Source organism: Dendrobates tinctorius, unplaced genomic scaffold (assembly GCF_039654945.1).
Source record: "Dendrobates tinctorius isolate UK_male_01 unplaced genomic scaffold, ASM3965494v1 ptg000030l, whole genome shotgun sequence".
NCBI classification, from domain to species: domain Eukaryota; kingdom Metazoa; phylum Chordata; class Amphibia; order Anura; family Dendrobatidae; genus Dendrobates; species Dendrobates tinctorius.
Window position 1 is genome coordinate 52091600 of NW_027361698.1, and position 27313 is coordinate 52118912.

The 27313-nt window shown below is 39.0% G+C and overlaps 1 protein-coding gene across 4 annotated transcripts in view; it reads left to right on the plus strand.

The window, feature by feature from the left end:
* The window catches only part of PCDH10 (protocadherin 10), a 91556-nt gene extending 66956 nt beyond the window's left edge, over positions 1–24600 (plus strand). For all 4 annotated transcript variants that reach the window (XR_012231551.1, XM_073572096.1, XM_073572097.1 and 1 more), the window contains one exon: positions 16753–24600. Coding sequence is in view for 3 of the 4 variants with exons in the window: in XM_073572098.1 (XP_073428199.1) it covers positions 16753–16819 (67 nt within the window). In the remaining variant the exon portion in view is untranslated. The remainder of the gene's footprint in view (positions 1–16752) is intronic.
* Positions 24601–27313: the final 2713 nt, after the last annotated feature.

Below are 27313 nucleotides of genomic sequence, written 5' to 3' on the forward strand. Positions count from 1 at the left end.
AAGGTGTTCCGGAAATCATCAGAGAATGCAATTTTTTTTTTTAGAACACAACCAAGACTGCCCTTCTCAGCAACTTCATCCTTGACTTGTATGGACATCTCCTTGGACTTCATGGTGTTTCGTTAGTGGTGCCTCTTGTTTAATGGTGTTGCAGCCTTTGTGACCTTTCAGAAAAGGTGTGCATATACTGACAGACCATGTGACACTGAGATTGCACACACGTGGACTTTCACTAAGCATGTGACTTGTAAGCATGTAATTGCTTGCACTAGAATTTTTTTTGCAAAAGGGGTGAATGCATATGCCAATTTTTAGTAATTAGATCCCATAAATTTAATTTATGACTATATTTTGATGACTTCATCGACTTAGACTATTTTAGGCTGATGCTTCGCACACAAATCGGATTACAAAATATTTAAACACAGGTCGTAATGTAACAAAATAAGTAAAAAGCCAAGGTTGTGAATACTTTTACAAGTCACTGTAAATTCCTAAAGACTTAATAGGCAAACCATGATCATTTTGTCTCGTGAGATAATCACTATAGAACTTAAAATTTGCCATTCTGTTACAACACGTACAGTTAAGCTATATTCGGTTCACAGCAGTCATTTACAAACAGACATGGTGGATAGCAGTATGAGCAGCCTCTTCTTCCCTTAGAACCTGTGGTTTCTGCAGTATTAGATCATAATAACAGCGTGAACAGCGATGTGAGAGGCCTCCTCTTACTTCAACACCTTTGATATCTTCAGTATTAAATCAAAAATGTAGGGTAGGCAACAGTGTTAGCAGCTTCTGTTTATTTCAGTTCCCCTGATATCTCCAGTATTAGAGCAGAAAGACTGGGTGGACAGAACTGTGTGCTGCTTCTTCTTATCCCAGCACCCATGAGACAGTGTTGACAGCAGTGCTAGTAGACTCTTCTTTCCTTAGCATTCCTGGTATCTACAGTATTAACTCAGAAAGATAAAATTGAAAGCAGAATGAATGGCCTCTTCTTACGTTATCACCCCTGGTATCTCCAGTATTAGAGCAGAAAGATAGGGTGGACAGTAGTTTGAGTAGTTTCCTCTTGCCTCAGATGTCCTGATGTCGCCAGTGTTAGGTAGACTAGGTGGACAGCAGTGTGAGTAGCCTCTTATCTGAGCACCTCTCGTATCTCCAGTAATAGATCAGATAGACAGGGAGGACAGCAGTGTGAGCAGCTTCTTCATACCTGTGCACCCCAGGTATTGCCAGCATTAGACTATCCACGAAGAGCTAATCTTCCTACAGTTGAAGGAAGAGAAACCACCTCTAACATTCTAGGGCGGGTTACTTTCAGTGAAATCAGTCTGTGGCCATTGTAATTTCTGTAGAGATTCACGCCTTAGGAATTTGTTTGTAATGCAATATCCTTTAGTTGTTTTTTTCTATTCTCAAAGAACCCTTTAAAATTGTTTTTATGTTTGATATTTTATTTTTTTATATACTGACATCGCATGGATTACTGAACAAGCAAATTATGTTTGTCTACTAATGGGATTGTTATATGGGCCTAAAATCATTGGTGTAGGCAAATAGGAGATGTGGTGCCAGCAATATGTTTACCGAATGGGATCCTTATATAGTTTGCTTCAGCCCATGTAAAAAAAAAAAGACTTACAGTAATTGAGCTCCAATCAAGCTGGTTGGGTTATCCCATGATCTCAAAATCACTTCTGAATAACCATAAATGTGACTGCTATATGGAGTCACAGTTCCTTAGATCCTTGGCAACATTTCGAAGACAAGGTCGATTGACTTTCCACTAGTTTTACATGAGATGCCAAACTGACATGTTAACAACCTCTGATACGCCTTTTAACGGCAGTTAAGGGTACTTATTCCTCAGCGCCGCTTTTTAACGGCGCTGAGAAATAAGGTTGTAGAGCCAACCAGCATTGGAAAATCTCCGAGGTCTCGGCTACCAGTGGGAGCTAAGACCCCCTCCCCCCGGAGAACATTATTTTTACCGTCCCCAGTGTCTCAATCGCCGGTATTCACCAAATAATGTCGACTGCAAAAAAAAAAAGTCCGGATTCCAAAATATTTCACTCTCTCCTCTGATATGATCTAGCACATCAGAGGAGAGAGAGAAATGGGGTCCCCCACCCGGTACCTCTAATGTCCCTCCGTAATGACCCTATCACAGTGATCAAAATGGTTTTGTAAATTTTGTTGGAAAAATGAGAAATCACTGGTCAACTTTTAACTCTTATAACGTCCTAACAAAAAAAAAAAAATTATGCTTCCAAAATTGTGCTGATGTAAAGTTGACATCTGGGAAATGTTATTTATTAACTATTTTGTGTAGCATATCTCTCTGATTTAAGGGTACAAAAATTAAAAGTTGGAAAATTGCTAAATTTACAGAATTTTTGCCAAATTTCCATTTTTTTCATAAATAAGTGCAAGCTATATCGAATAAATTTTACCACTAACATAAAGTACAATATGTCACGAAAAAAACTGTCTCAGAATCAGTGGGATAAGTTGAAGCGTTCCAGAGCTAATAACTTCATAAAGGGACAGTGGTCAGAATTTTAAAAATTGGCCCGGTCATTAAGTACCAAATTGGCTCTCTCACTAAGGGGTTAATGCACATGGTGTTTGCATATGATGTATTTTCTTGTATTCTGAGAAGGACACTGTGGTTTGGGCAGACAGGACAGAAGCTCGGCTGCAATTACCACATCTAGGAATATCATTGTTACTAGCTAGCTGGATTGATCTTCAGGTTTATTGAATAGGATATGTGTATATATATATATATATTTACAAATCTATGTATGTAATAAATCGATATGTAATTGTAAGCTTAATATACTGTAGTATAATGTAGCAGACATTTATGACCATGTAAGGCTTTCATGCTGAATGTAGAAATAATGTCTTCTTATTAAAATATAATTGAAGACAGAGAATTAAAGAGAGAGTGCATCTGAGATTATATGAAATAGTTAGTTTTTTCTAATAGAGATAGCAGCACTTCTAGAAATTTGTAATACATGGTATTGCAGTCTCATTCATTGTAACTAGAGCGGCCCTTTTCCCTTTAAAGACTATGCTATAAATAAGTTTACCCCTATGTTTCATTTAATCTTGGCATTGACTACCCTGATATTTATTTGCCTTTTTAGAAATTGTATTTCTTGTGGTGAACTAAGGGTTAAAAAATCAGATGTCCAATAATGGAAATGAATCCCATCAGCAAACAAGCCAGAGCAATGCTATATTTACTCTGAAGTATATACTTGTGGACCTTGTCTCTTTGAATCCATTCCTACAATTGCAAAGCCAGATTTCATTCTGAAATGTTCTGCTTGAAGTCACAGGGATATTTTAGAGGTTATGACTTGATCTGGTTTACAATGGCTGTTATAATTGGTTTGAGCATGTCAAGGTCAGGTTCCTTAAAGATCTCTGACTCAACAGACTGATGCTGTGATATACTCACCACCCTTATGTGTTGTGTGTGTGTATATATATATATATATATATATGTATGTATGTGTGTGTGTATATATGTATATATATACTGTATGTGTGTGTGTAGATATAAACAATGTTGCTACTTTCCTGAAATATACAATATTGACTTTCATATTGTGGTAACTTTCACACAAAATCTTTCTACTGTGTTTATTAATACGTTTCTTAGTTCTGTCTATAGTAAATGTTGATGACTGTGGGTTGAGGTTGCTCAGAGGGTTTTTACCTAACCCTGTATACTTTGGCCCTATTCATGAAAGTTGATTACGCCAAAATGCGGGCGTAAATCGCTTTGAACAGCGGAATTGTTCAAAATGTCAAAACTTTTGGCAGTTAGGCCCAAAAAGGCAGCTCTGAGGTGGGGCAGAGATGTGACCCCCAGAGCTAATGATCGAATCTTATTGTCTAAGTCAAAAAGAGCTGTGGTATTCTCCTTGTGCCAGTAATCTTACTCTATTCCCTGACTGGAGTAAGACTTGTGCCGAGGCTCACAGAGGTTTACACTACTTTGCAGGCACACCTGATTCAACAAGAAGCACGTGCCTCTTAACGCATCAGGAGTGTTAGACTTCGCCATCCCTCTTCATCAAAATCGGCATGAGCAGCGCTGGTCTTGACGAACCCGAGCTCATATTTCGAAATGCCGTCTACACACTAGTAACTGGGGTACATAACCTGTAACGTCTACAGCATTATCCATTCACATGCTAGAAAGCGAAAAAGTTCTAAGCTGCCACTTTTCTTTATCAACTATGAAAAAGCATAGAGTTTTCTGGAATAACTTAGGGGTTTCCGAGAAAAAAAAAGTTTGATTTTTTTTTCCAGTAAAGATTATTGCCCTAATATTAGTTCTGTTTCTAATCCGGGTCGCCCCCTTTCACTTCTATGATATCATTTGTACTAATTTAATAAAGCATTGAGGTCAGAACATTGGAGGTACAGAGGTCTCCATTCCTTGGACAAATTATAAATGACAGAGTATTACGGATGAGTAATCTGTTCTGCTACAATCTACATTTGGTTTCCCAATACTCGCTACTAGAGTTGAGTGAAACAGATCGGTCAGATTCAAAAGTCGCCGGCTTTCGCCAAAGTCGGGTTTCATGAAACGAAACCCGACCACAGTGTGAAGTTGGCCATGCGGTCGGCGACCCAAGCGTCAAAGTCGGGTTTCGCGAATGCTTGCACGTGACTTTTTTCAGCCAATGAGAGAAGCGGAGCGTAGCTGGAGTGGGAGAGAGAGGGAGAAGAGAGAGAGAGATTTTGCCGCCTCTGGGGTTAAAATTCATGCCAGGTGTGTTTACAGTCCTCCACTCACTGCCGACTTTTCTCCCCATTGACTTGCATTGGGTTTCGTGTTTCCCGACTTTTCCCTATAGTTGGCCGATTTCGTTCGACTCGACTTTTGAGAAAGTCGGGTTTCATGAAACCCGACTCGACCCTAAAAAAGGCAAAGTCGCTCATCTCTACTCGCTACTCATATTTTCATGGAAGTTTTTTCTGAAACCAAGTTCCTTTTGGAAATCTTTCAAAAGACCATTTGAAAAGTGCCGCCGAGCGTATGGAAGCATGCGCCCATACAATTCCATACCTCTGGCATTGTTTTTTTTTACTTTTTCCTGGCAGGCAAGCATTTTTAATCCAATGTAGACAGTGACATGTCTTGTAGGCAACTTTAGATTGAAGCATCATGAGATTTTTCTGGTGAACATTTGCCTAGAATATCATTGATTGTCGCGTCACTGACTTCATTTGCTCAGCATTTTGGGGTGAAAATCAGACCTCACAAGCCAACAATCTTGCGTTTACATTTTTCATAGCTTTATACCGAGAAGATTAATTCTAGCAAATTGGATTCCAAAAGAAGTGACACGATTGTGTCATTATCGGACCTGCATACTGATTGGAGGCAGCGATTGGAAAGCAAATCTGATTACGAGGAATCGCGCTTTAATTAGCCGCAATAAGAATTTATTTTTTTATTTCATTTTCCTCGTAGTACAATATCTGCATATAAATACGAGGCAGTGTACTGGTAAATAATTCTCCTGACATCTGTCTAGATGAGGCGGAATCATATCATGTAGACCCAGCTTTGTTGTAGATTTCACTTGTCTGCTAGTACTTAGCCATACAATTATCTAAAATGATGGCACACAAATATAATTATGAGCACTTCACTTATAAACATTGTCATGTTAACTGGACTCGGTGATTATTTGGGAGAATCCTGTTTTTTCTGGATTCCAATAGGTTCTTTGTTTATTTGATAATTCCGAAATATTTAGGATTTAGGTGCTAATGGGCTATATATATTTTTTTTATATGTTTAAACCACCAATCCAGCGGAATTTCTTTATTGTACCTCTGGGGTGGTGTCACTAATGGAAGTTGCTTGTATCTGGTAATATCCTTTCCAGCAGCCTCCGTCTGATCTTGTTTTTTGGCTCCGGTCATCTTCTGTAGGTTGTGACCTGCCGGATCGCTCCAGTGTTTTGCTAGGGGGGCCTGAGGTCACTTCTCAATGTAAGTCTATGAGAGCTAGAACGAGGCCAGAATGCGGCTCTCATAGACTCGCTTTGAGAGCTTGTGACCGTAACGTCTGAACTCTGGTCACAAAATGATGGATCGGGACCGGAGCAGCTCAGAGAACAGCTTAAGATGGCAGCTGGTAACTATATTGCTTGAGGCTTTGGACATGGATTAGTGCTGAAATAAAAAAAAACAAAAACATTGTAGTAGTGCCTTAAGGTTCTTCTTGCATCTGCATTGGAGGCTCCATCAGGAATCCCAAAGGACCACATTGCAGGCAATGGAGTCTGCCTGGCACAAATGCTGGATGTCATGGCACAATCAATTACAGCAGTGTAATCCATAACCAGAACAATGGTGAATGAGCGTAGTTAAAAAACGCTCATTTTACAATTATCTTACCATGTAAACAGGTTGCTGATCACCCGCTGAATGAGGAAAAGCTTGTTCATAGGGTGAAACTATCTTTTTCATATGAAAAAGTAATTGTTCTCAGTGGTGCATCGTCCTGTGTGAAGAGGACCGGAACTGTTGACAACTATGGCAGCCTACCCACACTACGAGATCTGGTATAGTTCGGTCAGTGCTCATCATTTACAAATAGATGCCAATAATTTAAAAATATTTCTGACTTTTTGTTTCAAAGTGTAGAGACTGATAGAACCCAAACAGTCGCAGTGGTCACTTTCTATTACTATGTAGTTTCCAGCGTTATCAGTGGCCTGCGCCTCATCAGAAAGTCTACTTCAGTCAGAGACTGGAGTAACACTTCTGGTGTGCAAAATGCCAACACTTTTGCTGATTTTGACGGTTGGATTTAACCCCACCCTGGCTCTCAGCTCCTCCCATTTTGTGGGATCGCTTTAACCCCTTTCCTACAATGGACGTAATATTCCGTCCATGTGCTCTGGGACCTAATTCCCATGGACGGAATATTACATCATAGTGATCAGCGGCGCCCAAGTGGTGAGCACAGCTGATCGCGGCCGGGTGTCAGCTGATATACGGACCTCCCCTGACACGTTAACCCCTGGCACACCGCGATCAAACATGATCGCGGTGTACCGGGGGTTAAAGGGAAGCATCGGCAGGGAGGGGTGCTCCCTCCGTGCATCCCTGAGCCCCCCACAGCAGCGCAATGTGCATCGCTGCTGCGGGGGTCTCCTTCCCTGCAGATCCCCGGATCCAATATGGCGGCGGGGACCTTCGGGGGCCTGCAGGGAGCTGGCTTCCTCATGCCTGCAAAGCGCAGTCAAGGAGGAAGCCTTTGTAGTGCCTGTGACAGATTGCTGATCTGTAACAGCAATCTGTGATGTGACAGATCAGCGATCTGTCACATGACAATTATGTCCCCACTGGGACAATGTAATAAAGTTAAAAGAAAAAGTGTAAAAATAATTTTTTAAAAATCGCTAAATAAATTAAAAAAAAAAAATATTCCCTAATAAATTCATTTTTTGGAAATAAAAAAATAAAAGTACACATATTTGGTATCGCCGCGTCCGTAACGACCCGCCCTATAAAACTGTCCCATTAGTTAACCCCTTTAGTGAACCCCTTAAAAAATAAAAAACGAAGCAAAAAATATTGATTTATTATCATACTGCCGAACAAAAAGTGCAATAACGCGCGATCAAAAAGACGCATATAAATATCCATGGTACCGCTGAAAACGTCATCTTGTCCTGCAAAAAACGAGCCGACACACAGCGTCATCAGATAAAAAATAAAAAGTTATAGCTCGCAGAATAAAGCGATGCAAAAATAATTATTTTTTATATAAAATTGTTTTCATTTATAAAAACGCCAAAACATAAAAAAAGACATAAATGAGGTATCGCTGTAACCGTACTGACCCAAAGAATAAAACCACCTTATCAATTTTATCGCACGCGGAATGGTGTAAGCGCACCCCCCAAAAGAAATTCATGAAACGCTGGTTTTTGTTCATTCTGCGTCCCAAAAATCGGAATAAAAAGCAATCAAGATGTCACGTGCCGAAAATGATACCAATAAAAACGTCAACTCGTCCCGCAAAAAATAAGACCTCACATGATTCGGGTCAAAATATGGAAAAATTATAGCTCACAATATGTGGTGATGCAAAAACTATTTTTACAATAAAAAGCGTCTTTTAGCGTGCGATAGCTGTCAAACATAAAAACCGCCATAAATAGTAAATCAAACCCCCCTTTATCACCCCCTTAGTTAGGGAACAATAATAAAATTAAAAAAATGTATTTATTTCCATTTTCCCATTAGGGTTAGGGCTAGGGTTAGGGCTAGGGTTAGGGCTGAGATTAGGATTAGGGGTGTGTTGGGATTAGGGCTGGAGTTAGAATTGGGGGGTTTCCACTGTTTGGGCACATCAGGTGCTCTCCAAACGCAACATGGCAACTGATCTCAATTCCAGCCAATTATGCGCTGAAAAAGTCAAATGGTGCTCCTTCCCTTCCAAGCTCTGCAATGCGCCCAAACAGTGTTTTACCCCTACATATGGGGTATCAGCCTACTCAGGACAAATTGCAAAACAACTTTTGGTGTTCAATTTCTCCTGTTACCCTTAGAAAAATAAAAAAATTGGGTGCAAAAATATCATTTTTGTGGAAAAAAATATGATTTTTTTTTATTTTCACGCCCGGGCGTTATAAACTTCTGTGAAGCACTTGGGGGTTCAAAGTGCTCACCACACAACTAGATAAGCTCCTTGGGGGTCTAGTTTCCAAAATGGGGTCACTTGTTGGGGTTTCTACTGTTTAGGCACATCAGGGGCTCTCCAAATGCACATGACACCCGCAGACCATTCCATCAAAATCTGCATTACAAAACGTCACTACTTCCCTTCCGAGCCCCGACATGTGCCCATACAGTAGTTTTCTCCCACGTATGAGGTATCAGCTTACTCAGGACAAATTGGACAACTTTTGGGGTCCAATTTCTCCTGGTACCCTTGGGAAAATAAAAAAATTGGGGACTAAATGATCATGTTTGTGGAAAAAATAAGATTTTTTTATTTTCACGCCCGGGCATTATAAACTTCTGTGAAGCCCTTGGGGGTTGAAAGTGCTCACCACACATCTAGATAAGTTCCTTGGGGGTCTAGTTTCCAAAATGGTGTCAGTTGTGGGGGGTTTCCACTGTTTTGGTACATCAGGGGCTTTCCAAATGCGACATGGTGTCCGATCTCAATTCCAGCCAAAAAAGTTAAATGGCGCTGCTTCCCTTCCGAGCTCTGCCATGCACCCAAATAGTCGTTTACACCCACATATGGGGTATCAGCGTACTCAGGACAAATTGCACAATAACATTTAGGGTCCTGCTACCTTTGGCAAAATAAAAATTGGGGGTGAAAAGATCATTTTTGTGGAAAAAATATGATTTTTTAATTGTACTGCTGTATGTTATAAACTTCTGTGAAGCCCTTGTGGGTTCAAAGTTCTCACCACATATCTAGATAAGTTCCTTGGGGGGTCTAGTTGCCAAAATGGGGTCACTTGTGGGGGGTTTCCACTGTTTAGGTACATCAGGGGCTCTCCAAACGTGACATGGCGTCCGATCTGAATTCCAGCCAATTTTGCATTGAAAAAGTCAAACGGCGCACCTTCCCTTCTGAGCTATGCCATGCACCGAATCAGTGGTCCCCCCCCCCCCACATATCAGGTATCAGCGTACTCAGGACAAATTGCACAATAACTTTTGCAGTCCAATTTCTCCTGTTTCCCTTGGTAAAATAAAGAAAATTGAACCTGAAGTATTTTTTTTTGTGAAAAAAAGTTAAATGTTCATTTTTTTTTTAAATATTCAAAAAATTCCTGTGAAGCACCTGAAGGGTTAATAAACTTCTTGAATGTGGTTTTGAGCACCTTAAGGGGTGCAGTTTTTAGAATGGTGTCACTTTTGGGTATTTTCTATCATATAGACCCCTCAAAGTGGCTTCAAATGTGATGTGGTCCCTAAAAATAAAATGGTGTTGCAAAAATGAAAAATCGCTGGTCAACTTTTAACCCTTATAACTTCCTAACAAAAGAAAAATTTGGTTCCAAAATTGTGCTGATGTAAAGTAAACATGTGGGAAATGTTACTTATTAAGTTTTTTGTGTGCCGTATCTCTGTGATTTAAGGGCATAAAAATTCAAAGTTGGAAAATTGCGAAATTTTAAAAATTTTTGCCAAATTTCTGTTTTTTTCACAAATAAACACAAGTTATTTGAATGAAATTTTACCACTAACATGAAGTACAATATGTCACGAGAAATCACTGGGATCCATGGAAGCGTTCCAGAGTTATTACCTCATAAAGGGACAGCGGTCAGAATTGTAAAAACTGGCCCGGGAGTTAACGTGCAAACCACCCTTGGTAGTGAAGGGGTTAAACTGGCCTGTAAACACTTAAAGTTGCTAAATCTCTGCGCAACTCAAAGAGCCAGAACCTTGAAAGTGGTTTAAACCGTACTTCTGGTGAATACACTTTGATGAATCGGCCCCAAAGTCTCTTTCTGGTGCCGAACTGAAACTGAGAACTAGAGACCTTTTCGCCCCGATGTTGGTTTTGAAGTCCCTTGGTTACCTTTGTTGGCAAAAATTGCAGCTCTGTGACTCCCATACAGTTTCTTACCACCAAATATATTACTAGAATCGACCAACCTGGTTTTAAAGTTTATTTTTTAAAGGGAATCTGTCACCTCATTTTTGCCCTATGAGATGCGGCCACCTCCATCAGGGGCTGCAGATAAGCCCCTGATGTAACCTGAAAGATAAGAAAAACGAGTTTGATTATACTCACCCGGGGGGTCCGGTCCGATGGGTGTCGCGGTCCGGTCCGGCGCCTCCCATCTTCTAGCGATGATGTCCTCCTCCTTACTTCTGCCGCGGCTTCTGCACAGGCGTATTATATCTGCTCTATTGGGGGCAGAGTAAAGTACTGCAGTGCGCAGGCGCCGGACCTCTGTTTTTTTCTGTGTTATTGCATAAAGATATATTTTACCGTTACATGATATCTATAGATATATATAGTTGTATGCGTTGGTTCTGTTCTAAAAAGCAGCCAGTGTAACACCTAAGATTTTATTAGCAAGGGCGTACATTTCATTTCCATGTAAGGAAATCCTTCCTAACGTGCCATGCCGGGATTAAATTAGTGTTGTGGTTAGAAGGGCACATAGATTTTCCGCTCCCTTTGAAGCTTAGTTATCTAAGGGAATTTGTTTCCATCCAGCCTCTATGCCGTGGTCGTAGACATTATTGCACATTAAAGTCAGGATTTTTAAACGGATTATTGCTATGAAAGTTCCCCGGTTCTGTCACAACATGAATTTGATGGCTTAGGCAGCATGGAGTCTTCATCTATTTCACACATTTTAACACAAAATGGATTTCCTGACACATGCATAAAACTATTTAGAGGAAAATAAATGTCGAAAACAAAAACTGTAAGCAGCGGTGATTTCTCACTTCCCACATAATACAATAGGCTTCATTTCTGGAACACCATGGAAGTAATGTAGAAAAAAAAATGAGCTCACGTTTTAACTGTTTCAAGAAACCTACACATGGATCATTCGTAATCTGCAACACTAAGGCTAAAGCACACCAAATTGTATTTCTAAATCCCCCTGTCATTCCCCTTATTTAATTAGATATGGCACACTCATTTTTGTTGAACTTGGGAAATAGAAAGAAAGCAAGCTTACTGAAAAATAAATAAGCCACTGGTTAGTCCATGACTAAATCTACCAGCAAAGAAGCCAAAAATGTATTAGTAGAAAAAAAACAGCTCAGAAACAGCTAGGAATGCTCATTTACCCTGGCCAACTATTGTCACATTTTCGGGGCGGACATAACAATTGTTATCATATTGTTCAGCACTTGTTTTGATAAAAAAAATTATGCATATTTTATTATACAGTCATGGCCAAAAGTATTGACACCCCTGCAATTCTGTCAGATAATAATCAGTTTCTTCCTGAAAATGATTGCAAACACAAATTCTTTGGTATTATTATCTTCATTTAATTTGTCTTAAATGAAAAAACACAAAAGAGAATGAAGCAAAAAGCAAAACATTGATCATTTCACACAAAACTCCAAAAATGGGCCGGACAAAAGTATTGGCACCCTCAGCCTAATACTTGGTTGCACAACCTTTAGCCAAAATAACTGCGACCAACCGCTTCCGGTAACCATCAATGAGTTTCTTACAATGCTCTGCTGGAATTTTAGACCATTCTTCTTTGGCAAACTACTCCAGGTCCCTGATATTTGAAGGGTGCCTTCTCCAAACTGCCATTTTTAGATCTCTCCACAGGTGTTCTATGGGATTCAGGTCTGGACTCATTGCTGGCCACCTTAGAAGTCTCCAGTGCTTTCTCTCAAACCATTTTCTAGTGCTTTTTGAAGTGTGTTTTGGGTTATTGTCCTGCTGGAAGACCCATGACCTCTGAGGTAGACCCAGCTTTCTCACACTGGGCCCTAAATTATGCTGCAAAATTTGTTGGTAGTCTTCTGACTTCATAATGCCATGCACACGGTCAAGCAGTCCAGTGCCAGAGGCAGCAAAGCAACCCCAAAACATCAGGGAACCTCCGCCATGTTTGACTGTAGGGACCGTGTACTTTTCTTTGAATGCCTCTTTTTTCTCCTGTAAACTCTATGTTGATGCTTTTGCCCTAAAAGCTCTACTTTTGTCTCATCTGACCAAAGAACATTCTTCCAAAATGTTTTAGGCTTTTTCAGGTAAGTTTTGGCAAACTCCAGCCTGGCTTTTTTATGTCTCGGGGTAAGAAGTGGAGTCTTCCTGGGTCTCCTACCATACAGTCCCTTTTCATTCAGATGTCGACGGATAGTACGGGTTGACACCGTTGTACCCTCGGACTGCAGGGCAGCTTGAACTTGTTTGGATGTTAGTCGAGGTTCTTTATCCAACATCCGCACAATCTTGCGTTGAAATCTCTTGTCAATTTTTGTTTTCCATCCAAATCTAGGGAGGTTAGCCACAGTGCCATGGGCTTTAAACTTCTTGATGACACTGCGCACGGTAGACACAGGAACATTCAGGTCTTTGGAGATGGACTTGTAGCCTTGAGATTGCTCATGCTTCCTCACAATTTGGTTTCTCAAGTCCTCAGACAGTTCTTTGGTCTTCTTTCTTTTCTCCATGCTCAATGTGGTACACACAAGGACACAGGACAGAGGTTGAGTCAACTTTAATCCATGTCAACTGGCTGCAAGTGTGATTTAGTTATTGCCAACACCTGTTAGGTGCCACAGGTAAGTTACAGGTGCTGTTAATTACACAAATTAGAGAAGCATCACATGATTTTTCGCACAATGCCAATACTTTTGTCCACCCTCTTTTTTATGTTTGGTGTGGAATTATATCCAATTTGGCTGTAGGACAATTCTTTTTGTGTTTTTTCATTTAAGACAAATTAAATGAAGATAATAATACCAAAGAATTTGTGTTTGCAATCATTTTCAGGAAGAAACTGAGTATTATCTGACAGAATTGCAGGGGTGTCAATACTTTTGGCCATGACTGTATCTATGATCACACTTAATTTTCATAATACACCTTGAGTCAGTGCTTCTCAAACTGTGAATCTGGCCTAACCAGTGAGGGTCCTCCAGCTGTTGGAGAGGCTCAGCATGGGAGATGGTTTTTATAGAAGTGATCATATTCTTCAAAGTTCTTTCTGAAGTTGCAAACATCTTTAGTTTTGTGGCATAATTGACTTATTTTGTACCTATGTTAATATTGTACTATATTTTGGAGACAAAAAAGGAGCACTGAGAGATATTTTTCATTTGAGCATGGACTTTCACTACAGGTGGTGGTAAGGTGTAGACATAGTCTTGGTCTGTCTGGTGAGACATGGGCATTTTCTTAGTCAGTCTGTTGAGGCACCAGTAGAAAACATTTGAGAACCCTTGCCTCTTCTGTTGGCCAAACAGCTATGTCTCCTGATACCCCAAATACACAAATGCTCAGATTGGCCAATCATAGTTTTATGATGGAAAGAAGATACAAGTTCATAGAATTCAACCTATAACCTAACATGTTGATCTATCAGAAGATTAAAACCTCAGATGCTAATTGCCCCATATTGAAGAAAATATTCATTCCAAACTTTAATCAGACTAGTTCTCAGAATCAACATACATTTGTGTGTTTTCAGTGGGAAGAGGATAGTATGTCACCGCAAGCACCTCTGGTGGCAGATTTTCTTAGTAGAACAAAAGAATCAGGTAGTTATAGAGTAACTAAACTTTTGTCTTATGTTTTACATTTTAGGCCAGTGGGGGGATAGGTCCTAAGACCTCCACCAATCACTCAAAAGACATCTGAGAAGTGTGTAACTCCAGAGGCAGGAGCGAAGAGCTACCTGAACAAATATGCAGAGTAGAGTATGATTTCAATAGCAAGCATGAGGTCTTCTTAATAATAATAATAATAATAATTACTGTCAATCATATCATTCTCATTAATGTTATAGTAGGTGGTAATATTATTCCAGGAGGCCTCATTGAGTGATAACCATAATGTCTCACTATGTAGGTTTACTTTTTTCATTTCCTTCCATAGGTACAATTCAGCATTCCTATATGTAGGAGTTAGGGATGTATAACACAATTCATCTTGAGTCTTGTAGATCATTATTCTAAAGGTCATTCTGCCAGAACTACTGGGACATTTACATTTACGTGGGCAGAGTAGAAGGAGCAGATACAGACTTTGGCTCTGCATACAAGTGTAGACTTAAGCCTTATTCACACATCCATGATTTAAATGGAAAGCATTGAGATGCAGCAAGGATGGCATCCATGTGCTTTTGGTATTGTTGCACAACCAGTAAGTTTGGTGTGTCTACGTGCATGGGCAACAAATATAGATGTGTGAACAAGGCCGTATTGTAGATAATTAAGTATCTACGATTGCAAAACATTTATTAGCCTCATCTGCATTTTTCTTGAAAGTCTCCGAAATCTGCGAGAAAGCACATTCTGCCACAGCCTCATTTTCGTAACTCACCCTTTTTGTGTTCCAGACATTTTGGAAAGTATATATTACTGCTGCCAGTAGTGATCCGTGCATGCATAAAAAACTAATATATCTCAGAAAAATCTGCATAGAAAAAGACCAGCTTGGGCTTTCCTCAATTTACTTGATGTATTACCTAACACTGAGAAAGAGCAGACACTGTTTTATTTTTACTTTTGGCATCGGTTTTGCATGTTGAATGTTTTCTATGTAATGACAATTGGTCAGCATTTGAAAACTTTATTAAAATTATTTACCACTGATTCCGTAAGGAAATATTCACTCCCCTAATTTACTCTATTTCCAACTAAACTAATGAACTATGATCAAAACACTTAGCGGAGGATGGGGCCAAAACCCCACTGAGCCTTCTTAAAAATATTAATTTCATTCAACATATTGGTACGTATGCATATGTATGCCAATTCTCTAATCCATGCTCAGCATTAAAATCCCTTAATCCACTTCTAGAATCGGCTTTTCTAAACCATTTAATAAATGTGCAGATGTGGGAATTTTGGTTTTAAAACTTCTGAATACATTTGCACGTTGACTTGATTATAAGTTATGTTTACACCGCTTTATGCAATTTTTCTCAATGAGCCTAGATTTTGCACTTGCCATAAGGACTTTGCATAGATCTAATTTGCCATCCGTGTGAATGACCACATTCTTAATGACGAGAATAACCTTAGCTTTTATGTAGACATTATTGTCACAGATTATAAACAATGCTCCAAAGCTACTTTTAAAGGGGTTGTTCCCTTACAGAAAATCCCGTACAGAAAATGCATAGCAAACTGTGCTGTAGGGTACTTCTAAATTCCTCCAGATACAATATCTGTGTCCGCATATAACATTGTGTTCCACTGCAAAAATATGTATGTCTCCAAGCACGTTACAATATTCTGTTGGCAATATATGTGGATCCTACCTATGCTGATGTGAGTCCAAATCTATGAAGAGCGTCCCCAGTGGACCCAAATGCTTGCAGTTGCAGGCAGAGGGAGAGGTAGTATACACCAGTTGGTTCCTCTTTGTTTAGACCACTGATGATTGTAGTAGCACAATTAAAGCTTTTCTGTAGGCGACTCTGTGAGTGAATGATCAGCACTCGTAATTTTCGTACAGCGCATTAGGGTGGTAGCACAGGTATTACTGTCCAACAGTACATTTATATTGGTATGAAAAAACAAGCCTCGCTTTACTCTTGGGTCTACCTCTGAGTCTCCATTGCTGCCTCTGGTTACTGACATTGGCTACAGCCAATCGAGTGAGCTTAGCGGTTCAGGGTAGGGCATTCTACATGAGTAGAGCCGCTAGGCTCACTGATTGGCCACCGAGCTGTCGAAATGATATCAGAGCTGCTCCAAATATCAGACACGAGGTTTGACCAACTCAAACTCCGATTCCAACTCATCGATGGACCCAGGGATGGTGAGTAAAGAAGAGTTTGAGGTTTTTTTATAAGATACTGCACCTACAGCCAGGATTTTCTGAAAGGGAGACAAGACATTTTCGGTCCTCCAGAGCACAGGACATTTTACCGTAGGGACTATAGAACGAAGTTGCTGCATGTGTAATTCTGGACCATACAACTATTATTTCTGATAATGTTTCCTTGTAATTCTAATCTAATTTCTTTATTTTTTTTTCATCCTCAGCACGAAAAAGGATATGCTAGTCAGATCTACAGGACTTACCCGAAGCAGCATGATTTGCACAAGTTGACCAACAAAAGCATCAACTTTTCAACTTCATTATCCTGGCCATCTAGTCTGGTATAAAAGAAGGAATAAAAGTCTGCTGCTGAAGGCATGGCCAAACTAAGGACCTTTCTGCTCTCAGCAGGCCTGAGAAATGAGTTGAAATGTGAAGAAGAACTGTCGAAACTTCAGAGGCGACCGCCCTTGCCTCACTTATCAGTGTGTGCCTGTTTACAGCACTATATATCTTTCTTTCTCCAAAACGTCACTGAGCCCTTTAGATGTTTCTAAACACCACAAGAAGCCAATCGTACCGATAGAACATGCATTATAAATGCAATATCACTGTTTTAAACTTGACTGTTTTCTATATTATTATTTTTTTTTTTTTTTGTGTGTGCTGAAGTGTTACCCGAATTATCCAAACTTTACAAGAGAGATTGTGATCATGTTATTTTTCACCTGTGGGTCATAAAAGAAAAAAAAAAAGAGAGAAAAAAAATATTGTTTATCCGCAGACCCATGGAATATCAAGGACATTCTGTAGTTTATACACCGTGTTGCAAAGTGTTTATTGTACTATTTCAAAGCTTCTAAATAAATATAAAGTATATATATATATTATATAATTTTCTGAAAAAGTGGTACAATTTAATTGATTTATAAATGGATTCATACAGCCCACAAGGTATAAAAAAATGTAAAGCTAATTCAGGTCCTAAATTATTTATTGTTGATATATAGCTACTAAATAGCGTTTCATAATGATAGATCCGGACCAATTCCTGTTCACCCTGTTTAAAAGGAGCTATAAGCTACATCAGATTTGTACGGAACTTTAAATACCAAAGATGCAGCTTTCAAGATTGAGCACTATGACCTACTATGGCATATTTTGATCTTCCTTATTTTATCCTGTGGATTTTAATTTTGAGCTAAGTTTTATAAAAAAAAAAAAAAAACACAGAAAAAAAAACGGGAACTGATCTGTAAATGTTGTCAAAAAAGCAACACTGGATATTATGTACAGTTTGAAATTGTAAAATATGTACCTGAAGATTACTATTTTGAAAGATTAGCCCCCCCCCCAAAAAAAAAAAAATCATATAACTTACACGTATCTTTCTCTAGCATAGTTTTGTGGAAACTTGAAAAATATATATATATCTTCTAATCTTGCCTAGAAAAATGTTTTTTAATAGACGACTCATGAAACATAGTGTTTTCCAATTCATTTTTTACGCAGCAAGGTTTCGAGTTTAGGACCATTTCACATTATTAATTAAACACTTCAATATTATCTGTGTCTATGATAATATTTTTTTTTCATGGTAAAATTGTAATATATCTCTATACATATGAAGAGTAATATGTTTTATTAAAGAAAACAAGTGGCTCATGAGGACAATCATTTTAAATTTCAACTTTTTCTTCCATGTCAAAAAAAAGAAAAAAAATCAAATCTCATCAAAATATTAAAATGCTATTATTTTTCTTTTATTTTTTCACATTCCAGTGTGTTTGTTGTAATTCTTTGTCGATATATTTTATTCCGCTGTGTGTTGTTATTGACTATATGTCATATCGAACATGTTTACAAGAGCAATAGTTTGATTGTATTCGCAAGTGGTTTGGAGTGCTGTTTTATATACTGTATTTCCCTAATGGCTAGGGCTATAGGAGGGACTCCGCCATGCTACCTGATCAATAAAATGATCTATCATGGCTTCAGGGCATCCTGCCAATGGACAGGAAAGTACAATGAATAATACCTGCTTCATTCCATTATTAAAGGTTATGGACACCTTTGACATGAACAATTATTTTTACATGTGTTATTTCCTACCCTGAGTTAAAAAAAATTGTTGTACTACCTTTCAGCTGTAGTTTTTTTTCATTTATCATGAAACTACCATGATACTCAGTTTTCAAACTTCTCCCAGTTTCAGTAATACCGGTAGATGCTGCAGGTGTTTTCTTTCAATCTCAGATGCTGCTGCATCAGTTTTCATAAATCTGCACACAATCATTCCTATACGAATTCCCCCTTATAATTTTACTGTGCTGACAGACACAAAAGCCACCGATACACATTAGACTAATATCACCCAAACCCGCCAAAATCGATGGGTTCGGACCAACAATCTGAGGTGTATGGGGATGCCGGTCAACTGATGGTCAGGGGAGATGTTGATCAGGCACGTTCGATTTCCGAATGCCAATCGCTTTGTTTTCCCAGAAATAAGCTGCAGGCAAAAAAAATAGCAGCGCTCGGCCAAATGAGCTCTCCTGTGAATGGGAGAGTCAGCTGAGATTGTTCAGTCGCCAGCTATTTAATATATATGTTTGCACTTTGAGGATGAGGATTTTGTGATCCCCCTTCTCTTCAGTGTACTCTTTCTTTATAACAATACATTATCTAAATGATTGGCACCTTTCCTCATTTAGACTGCTAGATGTTTTCTATATCTGTACTTTTAATAAGGTACAGCCTGCAATGTCTGATCTATGATAAAAGCACCAGCATATCCAGCTATGTGAAGGAGCAGCACAGACTCTACAGCAGAAAATTAGTAGGACATTTTTAATGAAGATTATATATATAAAGTTGATCAGTTTTGAATTTAGCTGGAGCTAGAATAATGGAAAAAATGGTAAAGTGTCCATAGCCTTTAATTTTATCAGCAAGGTATCACTAGAATGGTTTAACACAAAAGAAAAGAGTTGTCTCATCCCTAAAAAACAATTTTATTATGCTAAGTTTACGCATTTCAAAGATATCTTTTGCGATTGTGATACCTTCTATGAGCCAAAGTGGAGAGACATTTACAGTAGTAAAAAAGCCATGAATTCCATGATCATTTATTAATTTAAGTGACTTTGAGTAATACTGCACATGTAGCAAAGTTTAACTTGACGAATAACATCTTCATAACTTGTCAAAGATGTTTATCTCGCTTAAGAGAATTATTATTATTATTATTATTATTGTTATAGCGCCATTTATTCCATGGTGCTTTACATGTAAGGAGGAGTATACATAAAAACAAGTACAATAATCTTAAACAATACAAGTCATAACTGGTACAGGAGGAGAGAGGACCCTGCCCGCGAGGGCTCACAATCTTCAAGGGATGGGTGATAATACAGTAGGCGAGGGTAGAGCTGGTCGTGCAGCGGTTTGGTCGATCGGTGGTTACTGCAGGTTGTAGGCTTGTCGGAAGAGGTAGGTCTTCAGGCTCTTTTTGAAGGTTTCGATGGTAGGTGAGAGTCTGATATGTTGTGGTAGAGAGTTCCAGAGTAGGGGTGATGCGCGAGGAGACGAGGTCACAGATGTATGGAGGAGACAGGTTGTGGATGGCTTTGTATGTCATGGTTAGGGTTTTGTAATGGAGTCTCTGGGCAATTGGGAGCCAGTGAAGGGATTGACAGAGGGGAGAAGCTGGGGAATAGCGGGAGGACAGGTGGATTAGTCGGGCAGCAGAGTTTAGAATAGATTGGAGGGGTGCGAGAGTGTTTGAGGGGAGGCCACAGAGCATGAGGTTGCAGTAGTCAAGGCGAGAGATGATGAGGGCATGGACTAGGGTTTTTGCAGATTCTTGGGTGAGGAATGAACGGATTCGTGAAATATTTTTGAGTTGAAGTCGGCAGGAAGTGGAAAGGGCTTGGATATGTGGTTTGAAGGAGAGATCAGCGTCAAGGATTACTCCGAGGCAGCGAGCTTGTGGGACTGGGGAGAGTGGGCAGTCATTTACTGTAATTGATAGGTTCGTAGGGGGGGTCACGTGAGATGGGGGAAAGATGATGAATTCTGTTTTGTCCATGTTGAGTTTCAGAAATCTAGCGGAGAAGAAGGATGAAATAGTGGACAGACATTGAGGGATTCTGTTTAGTAGGGAGGTGATATCTGGTCCAGAGATGTAGATCTGTGTGTCATCAGCGTAAAGATGATACTGAAAGCCATGAGATTCTATGAGCTGTCCCAGGCCAAAGGTGTAAATAGAGAACAGCAGGGGCCCAAGGACTGAACGTTGTGGGACTCCGACAGATAGTGGGCGAGGTGAGGAGGTGGTGTGTGAGTGGGAGACGCTGAATGTCCGGTCTGTTAGGTATGATGAGATCCAGGATAGGGCCAAGTCTGTGATGCCGAGGGATGAGAGGGTCTGTAATAATAGGGAATGGTCCACTGTGTCAAAGGCAGCCGACAGGTCCAGGAGGAGGAGGACAGAGTAGTGTCGCTTGCTCTTGGCGAATGAAGAATACTCATCATTGCACAAGTCATTGACTGTCAGTTTAAAGGGAATCTGAAGGTGTTTGCTATGTAATCTGAGGACAGCATGAGGTAGAGGTTAAAACACTGAAATCAACGATGTGCCGCATGTCTGGCTTATTACTGTTTACTTATAGTGAAGTTTTTATCACCTGGTGATTATCATTGTATGAACTACAGCAGCGTGTGCATGTTAGGTCGACTCCGCCCCCTCCTGTGATAGCCAGCTTACTGTCTATAGACAATTTACATACAGAGCCTTGTGTCAGAGCGATGTTTTTTAGCTTTGCTGCGCTGCTCAATTTAAAAACACTGTGTCAAAACTACTGCACTCAGTAAACTGGTGCATCGTTGGAATCAGGGTCGCTTTCTCTACATTATGCTCACCGATCAGGTAGCAAAAACCTGGTGACAGATTAAGTGTCAAACTGAACCTTTTTGTGCTGTGATAGCCCAGATAAACTTTGCTGCATCTGTTCATACTACAGCAGTTCTAATATTTAGGGGGCTATCTGTGATGAGACAAACCCTGTGAACAGTGCTCTATGATAGATATAGGGGTTGTAGATGTATCGATAATTTTGTCAGCTGTAAAGTTTATGTAATTCTTTATGTAATTAAGCCAATTTAATAGTGCACTTCCATTAGTATTTAAACACTATAACCACCAATTTTCAGTAACTTAGAAAAGCACTAAATTTCTCTGATACAGGAGGCATGTCTTTCTAGACTTTACAGATATGCCAACACTAGCAATTGTGTTTTGCTATGTTAACGTAAAGATGTATTCTCAAGTTTGAAAGTTATCCCCTATCCTCTGTAGCTTCGACTGCCATTGCCCCCAGTGATTCCGAGAACCAGGGGGCGGGGGGAACCCCAGTTGAATTGTGTGATGGTCGATCATGCGTACTACTACTGGGAGCACTGAAGATTGCAGAACATTGTGCTTGGGTGGTCTTTGATACTTCCATTACCATGAATGGGGTGATCGATCCTTGCTCCATTCAGCTGGGGCACTGGATAACATACAACATTGAAGTAAAGGCATCTTTTGGGTCAATTTTTTTATTTTTTTTTATTAAATTTATGTATTTTTGCTGACATATCTTTCTTGCAATTGGGTTCTATTAATAATGTTGCACCACATCCTTTACAGTCCATTTTTTGCATCGTCTGTTGCTGGCAAGAGAATGAGCTACCTGCAAAGAGTGAGTTTGCTCCTACAGGAGATTTTAAATCTCTTATGTTCCGTCAGAGTTCTTCTCAACCCATTTGTAATATCACAAAGTTAAGCTCAACATTTAAGTGGAAGATAAGAATTGTAAACTCTTCAGAATGAGCTCACTGACTGATTCTTAGTTGTGATGAGCTCTTATACTCGTTTTAAGGGTGTTCTCTGAGTATTTTGGTGAGCTCAGAGATTTAGTTTTCGTCGCCTCAGCTGCATGATTTGCGGCTTCTAGACAGCCTGAATACATGTGGGAATTCCCTAACAAACAGGCATTCCACACATGTATTCAGCCTGTCCAGCAGTCGCAAATCATGCAGCTGCGTCGACAGAAACAATCTCCGAGCACGCCAAAATACTCGGAGGCCACCTGAGCAACGAGTATACTCGCTCATCACTAATTCTTAGGTAACTTATTCTGCAGTCAGCAATACATAGGGTAGCACATAGGTTGTAAAAGGCAAGCAGTGCCTTTTATTGAAACCCAATTGCAAAGCTGATTATTACTTAACCAAAAATAAATGTCCCTAAAGGTGTGAGAATCCTTAAAAAAGCAAAGCTCTACTACATCCATAATTTTAAGGCTTGTAAAGTTGCTTTACACTTTGTACATGTAACATATACATTTGCAAAAATAGTTTCTTAGCCAAAAACGCATGTATCTAAGTACAAAAAGCCCCAAAGGTGTCCATACTTTTTAGAAACTGAGCTCTTCTACTTCCATAATTTGAAGACTTGTATATTTACACTTTTTACATTTAGAAAAATATTCAGGTTTTACGTGAACCTTAAATATAAAAAGGCCAAACCTCTGTGGGACATGTTGTGATAAAGTGAAGAGCAGAGAACAAATACTACCTTCCTTTTTATAAGCTCTTGCTATTCTGCAGGGTTCTTGGAGCTCAGGAACAGCCTACCACCATTTCAGTTAATGCCTTAACTAGAGAAGAGCGAACCCGAGCATAAAAGTTCAGGGTTCGTACCGGACACTGGTGCTAAACTCCAAACACGAACTTCTCCTGGAAGACCATTTTAATGTTCGGAGTTCCGGGGGAAGTCGAGAGAGAGGGGGAGTTTTCAGCTTTAAAATTCAAGTGCGGTTCGGGTTCAAGTTCAGGTACAGTTCTGAAACAAACTTTAGACTAAAAGTTCGGTTGGGAACCAGACCCCGAACTTCCATGGGTCCACTCATCCCTAGCCTTAACCCTTAGAAAACGATGTTGAAACATTAATAAAGATTATAAATGAAGTGTTTGCCTTGAAAGCAACACCACAGGTTTACATTTATGGAATAAACTGGATGAAACCATTGAAAATGTTCCTCCAAAATTTTCCCCAGATGAAAACTACATGCCTATACAGTGACATAAATGTCATTGCCTCCACTTCATATACAAAAAAACATATTATACTTTTGAGTAGAGTTGTAAAGGCATTTACTGGCCAAATATGTGCCAAAATGCCAGTCTACAGGCACGTTGGCGTGTTCTTCAAGGAAGTGCTTTCTAAATGGAGATGTGAATACAGGATGTACCATACTTAAGAATCACACACTATGACATTAGTTCGTAGCCCATTGTGTCATTACGCTCATGTAATATAGAGGTCAAATTCACCATGAAACAGATTTACAGAATACATAGTGAGTGTAACCAAAAGAGCCACATCTTTGGAGTGATTGTGTCTGTCCTGTGAAAACAAATGTCTTTGAAAATTACATTGTCTTCTCTAAAAATTATTTTTTTACTGAAAAAAAATACGTAAAAAAAACGATTGTATAACGAGTAATATACATTTGTGTATTACAGAAAAATACATATACAACTATATCATTTAGCTTAGACGTCTTTCTTTTGTACAATATATGTATATTTGCACATAATGCCAATATAATTAGGGTAATTAATGAAATAATAACACTACTTCTTCCTCTTACCATCCAGGTTTTATATTGTGTGATTAATCACATTTATGTGGCCTTTGTCCTCTATTTTAGTCCAGATCACTGTGTTAGCGATCATTCACAATGTAACAAATCAGACCAAGGAGCTTTCTCTGTATGTGTCTTAACGTATTTAATTAGGTACTAGCCAGTTGTGGTATGTTTATTGTGTGTGTTACATTTTTTTTTATTTCATCTATAACGATCTTACAACTTTCATATTGATTCCTATGAAGTAGATACAAAAGAAGAGGTATTTTTATTGTAAGCTGCTAAAACAGTGCAATGTTAAATATTGTGCTCTTTTTATTTGACTGTATAAAATGCAGTAGGTAACCGTATTAATAAATTAAAACTTTATCTGTATCCTTAATTTCCAATTTTAACTCTGACCGAACTTTTAATTTATTTTAACCACTTTTAAAGCTTTAAAGGAGTTGTCTTTCTAATTACCGGAAATTAGACTTAGGTTTTATCAATTAGACTTAGAATTGACAGAAAACGTGCTTATACTTGTGCATCCTTTTCACTCCTTTGTGCCCTCTGTATCTGCTGACACAATATCTAGTGTCAAGGCCATGTCTAGTGTCTAGAGTAGCTATTTACTGGCCAAAGTAGTGGTGTCTATATGGTTAAACGTTTGCAACGGTCATCTAAAGTGTCATAGTTATGAGTATCATGCCAGCGAGTGCAAAAAAAGCCAAAAATGTGTGACCAGTGGCGGGGATCCAGAGCAGAATGACTAAGGTAAGTACAGGGTGGGCCATTTATAGGTATATACCTAAATAAAATTGGAATGGTTGGTGATATCAACTTCCTGTTTGTGGCACATTAGTCTATTGAAGGGGGAAAACTTCTCAAGATGGGTGGTGACCATGGTGGCCATTTTGGATCCAACTTTATTTTTTCCAATGGGAAGATGGTCATATGACATCAAACTTATTGAGAATGTCACAAGAAAAACAACGGTGTGCTTGGTTTTAAACGTAACGTTATTCTTTAATGAGTTATTTACAAGTTTTTGACCACTTATAAAATGTGTTCAAAGTGCTAACCATTGTGTTGGATTGTCAATGCAACCCTCTTCTCCCACTCTTGACACACTGATAGCAACACCACAGAAGAAATGCTAGCACAGGCTTCCAGTATCCATTGTTTCAGAAGCTGCATATCTTGTATCTTCACAGCATAGACAATTGCTTTTAGATGACACCAAAGATAAAAGTCTAATGGGGCCAGATCAGGAGACCTTCGTGGCCATTCAACTGGGTCACGACAACCAATCCACTTTCCAGGAAGCGTCATGTAGGAATGCTTGTACCTGACACCCATAATTGATGGTATGGTGTGGTATATGGGGTACAAAGATAGTGTGGCCATTCTTCATCAATGGAAACCTCAATGCAACTGGATATCTGAAATTGCTACATGATGATGTGTTGCCCTCTTCATTCACTGTAGATGGCACGTTCCCTGAATTTTTCCAAGATGGTGCACCACCACATTATGGGTGTCAGGTCCGAGCATTCCTACAAGTAATCTGATCCCCTTAGACTAGCATTTCTTCTGCGGTGTTGCTATCAGTGTGTCAAGAGTGGGAGAAGAGGGTTCCATTGATAATCCAACACAATGGGCAGTACTTTGAACACATTTTATAAGTGGTCATAAACTTGTAAATAACTCGTGAAAGAATAAAGTTACATTAAAACCAAGCACACCATTGTTTTTCTTGTGACATTCTCAATAAGTTTGATGTGTCACATGACCCTCTTCCCATTGGAAAAAATAAAGTTGGATTCAAAATGGCTGCCATAGTCACCACGCATCTTGAAAAGTTTCCCCCTCCCATATACTAATGTGCCACAAACAGGAAGTTGATATCACCAACCATTCCCATTTTTTTTAGGTGTATCCATATAAATGGCCCTCCCTGTATATCACAAATGGTGCTATTTTTAATATGGAGCCGGGTTTGATAACCTTGACCTAATCCTGACATTAAAGAGGTTGTCCAGGTTTGGGATGAAAGTTATTCTATGTGACTACAGACTTCTGAATCCTCTGCACGCGCACCACACCCTTATAAAGATTCTCCAATGCCAGTGAGAGCAGACATATTTGCAAACATGTAGTCACATGCCCACTAGACGTGCACATCCTCAGTCAATTCACTTATATTAAATGATGTCGTGCACGTCTAGTTGAGATGTGACCAGAAGTATATAAATCACATAACCAGCCACACCGGAAAATATTGTGCAGACATTTTTATCTTAAATCTAGACAACCTCTTTAGGCATTGCCTACTGAGTTTATTGTAACATGTGGTCCCTCAAAACTGAGAGTCAAATACAGTTCATGGTTTTAGGTAATAGAATAGATTTTGACCGTGGAAGCCTCATTTTCTTTGCTACCATCAAGCCCTATGAATAGATTGAATCATCCAGATAATTACACTTAAGTCACTATGATTTATTGTAGTGCCAATGTTCAAAATGACTTTGTATACAACAAAGCTCAATAAAGTGAGAACACCCCAATGCATCTTAACAGTAACATCTGCTAAATTTTAGAAACCAAAGATATAAAAATATATTTTCAATTTGTCATAATAAATTACAAACTTGCTATCCTATGGTACACATAAATGAACCTTTCTTTTCTTTTTAAAAGTTAGCATTGTTGTTTTTCTACTTTCCGTGACAATTATTGCTGTATCTGCTTGTGCAGTTATCAGTTTCTTCTCATCTGAAAATGTTACTTTAGATTTGTTAATTATTGTTTTCAAGCTTTTTTTTCCTGCTTTTCTATGTTCCATGTAATTATTTGTCGGAAGATTTCATACTTTTACCTATAACTAGTGACATATTAACTAAATAGACTTTTGCAATAAAGAAAAAAACAATTCTTCATTTAGAAATCTTGCTTTTAGTTCTCTTTCTGAATTGTCCACTTTATTACAGTACACAGACCCTACATTATAATGCAGGTTTTATAGTTTTGTAAATGTTTGGAACACCATAAAAATATGTCTGATTTATTATCTATTTTGTCTATCAAGTTTTTTAAGCATAAATCC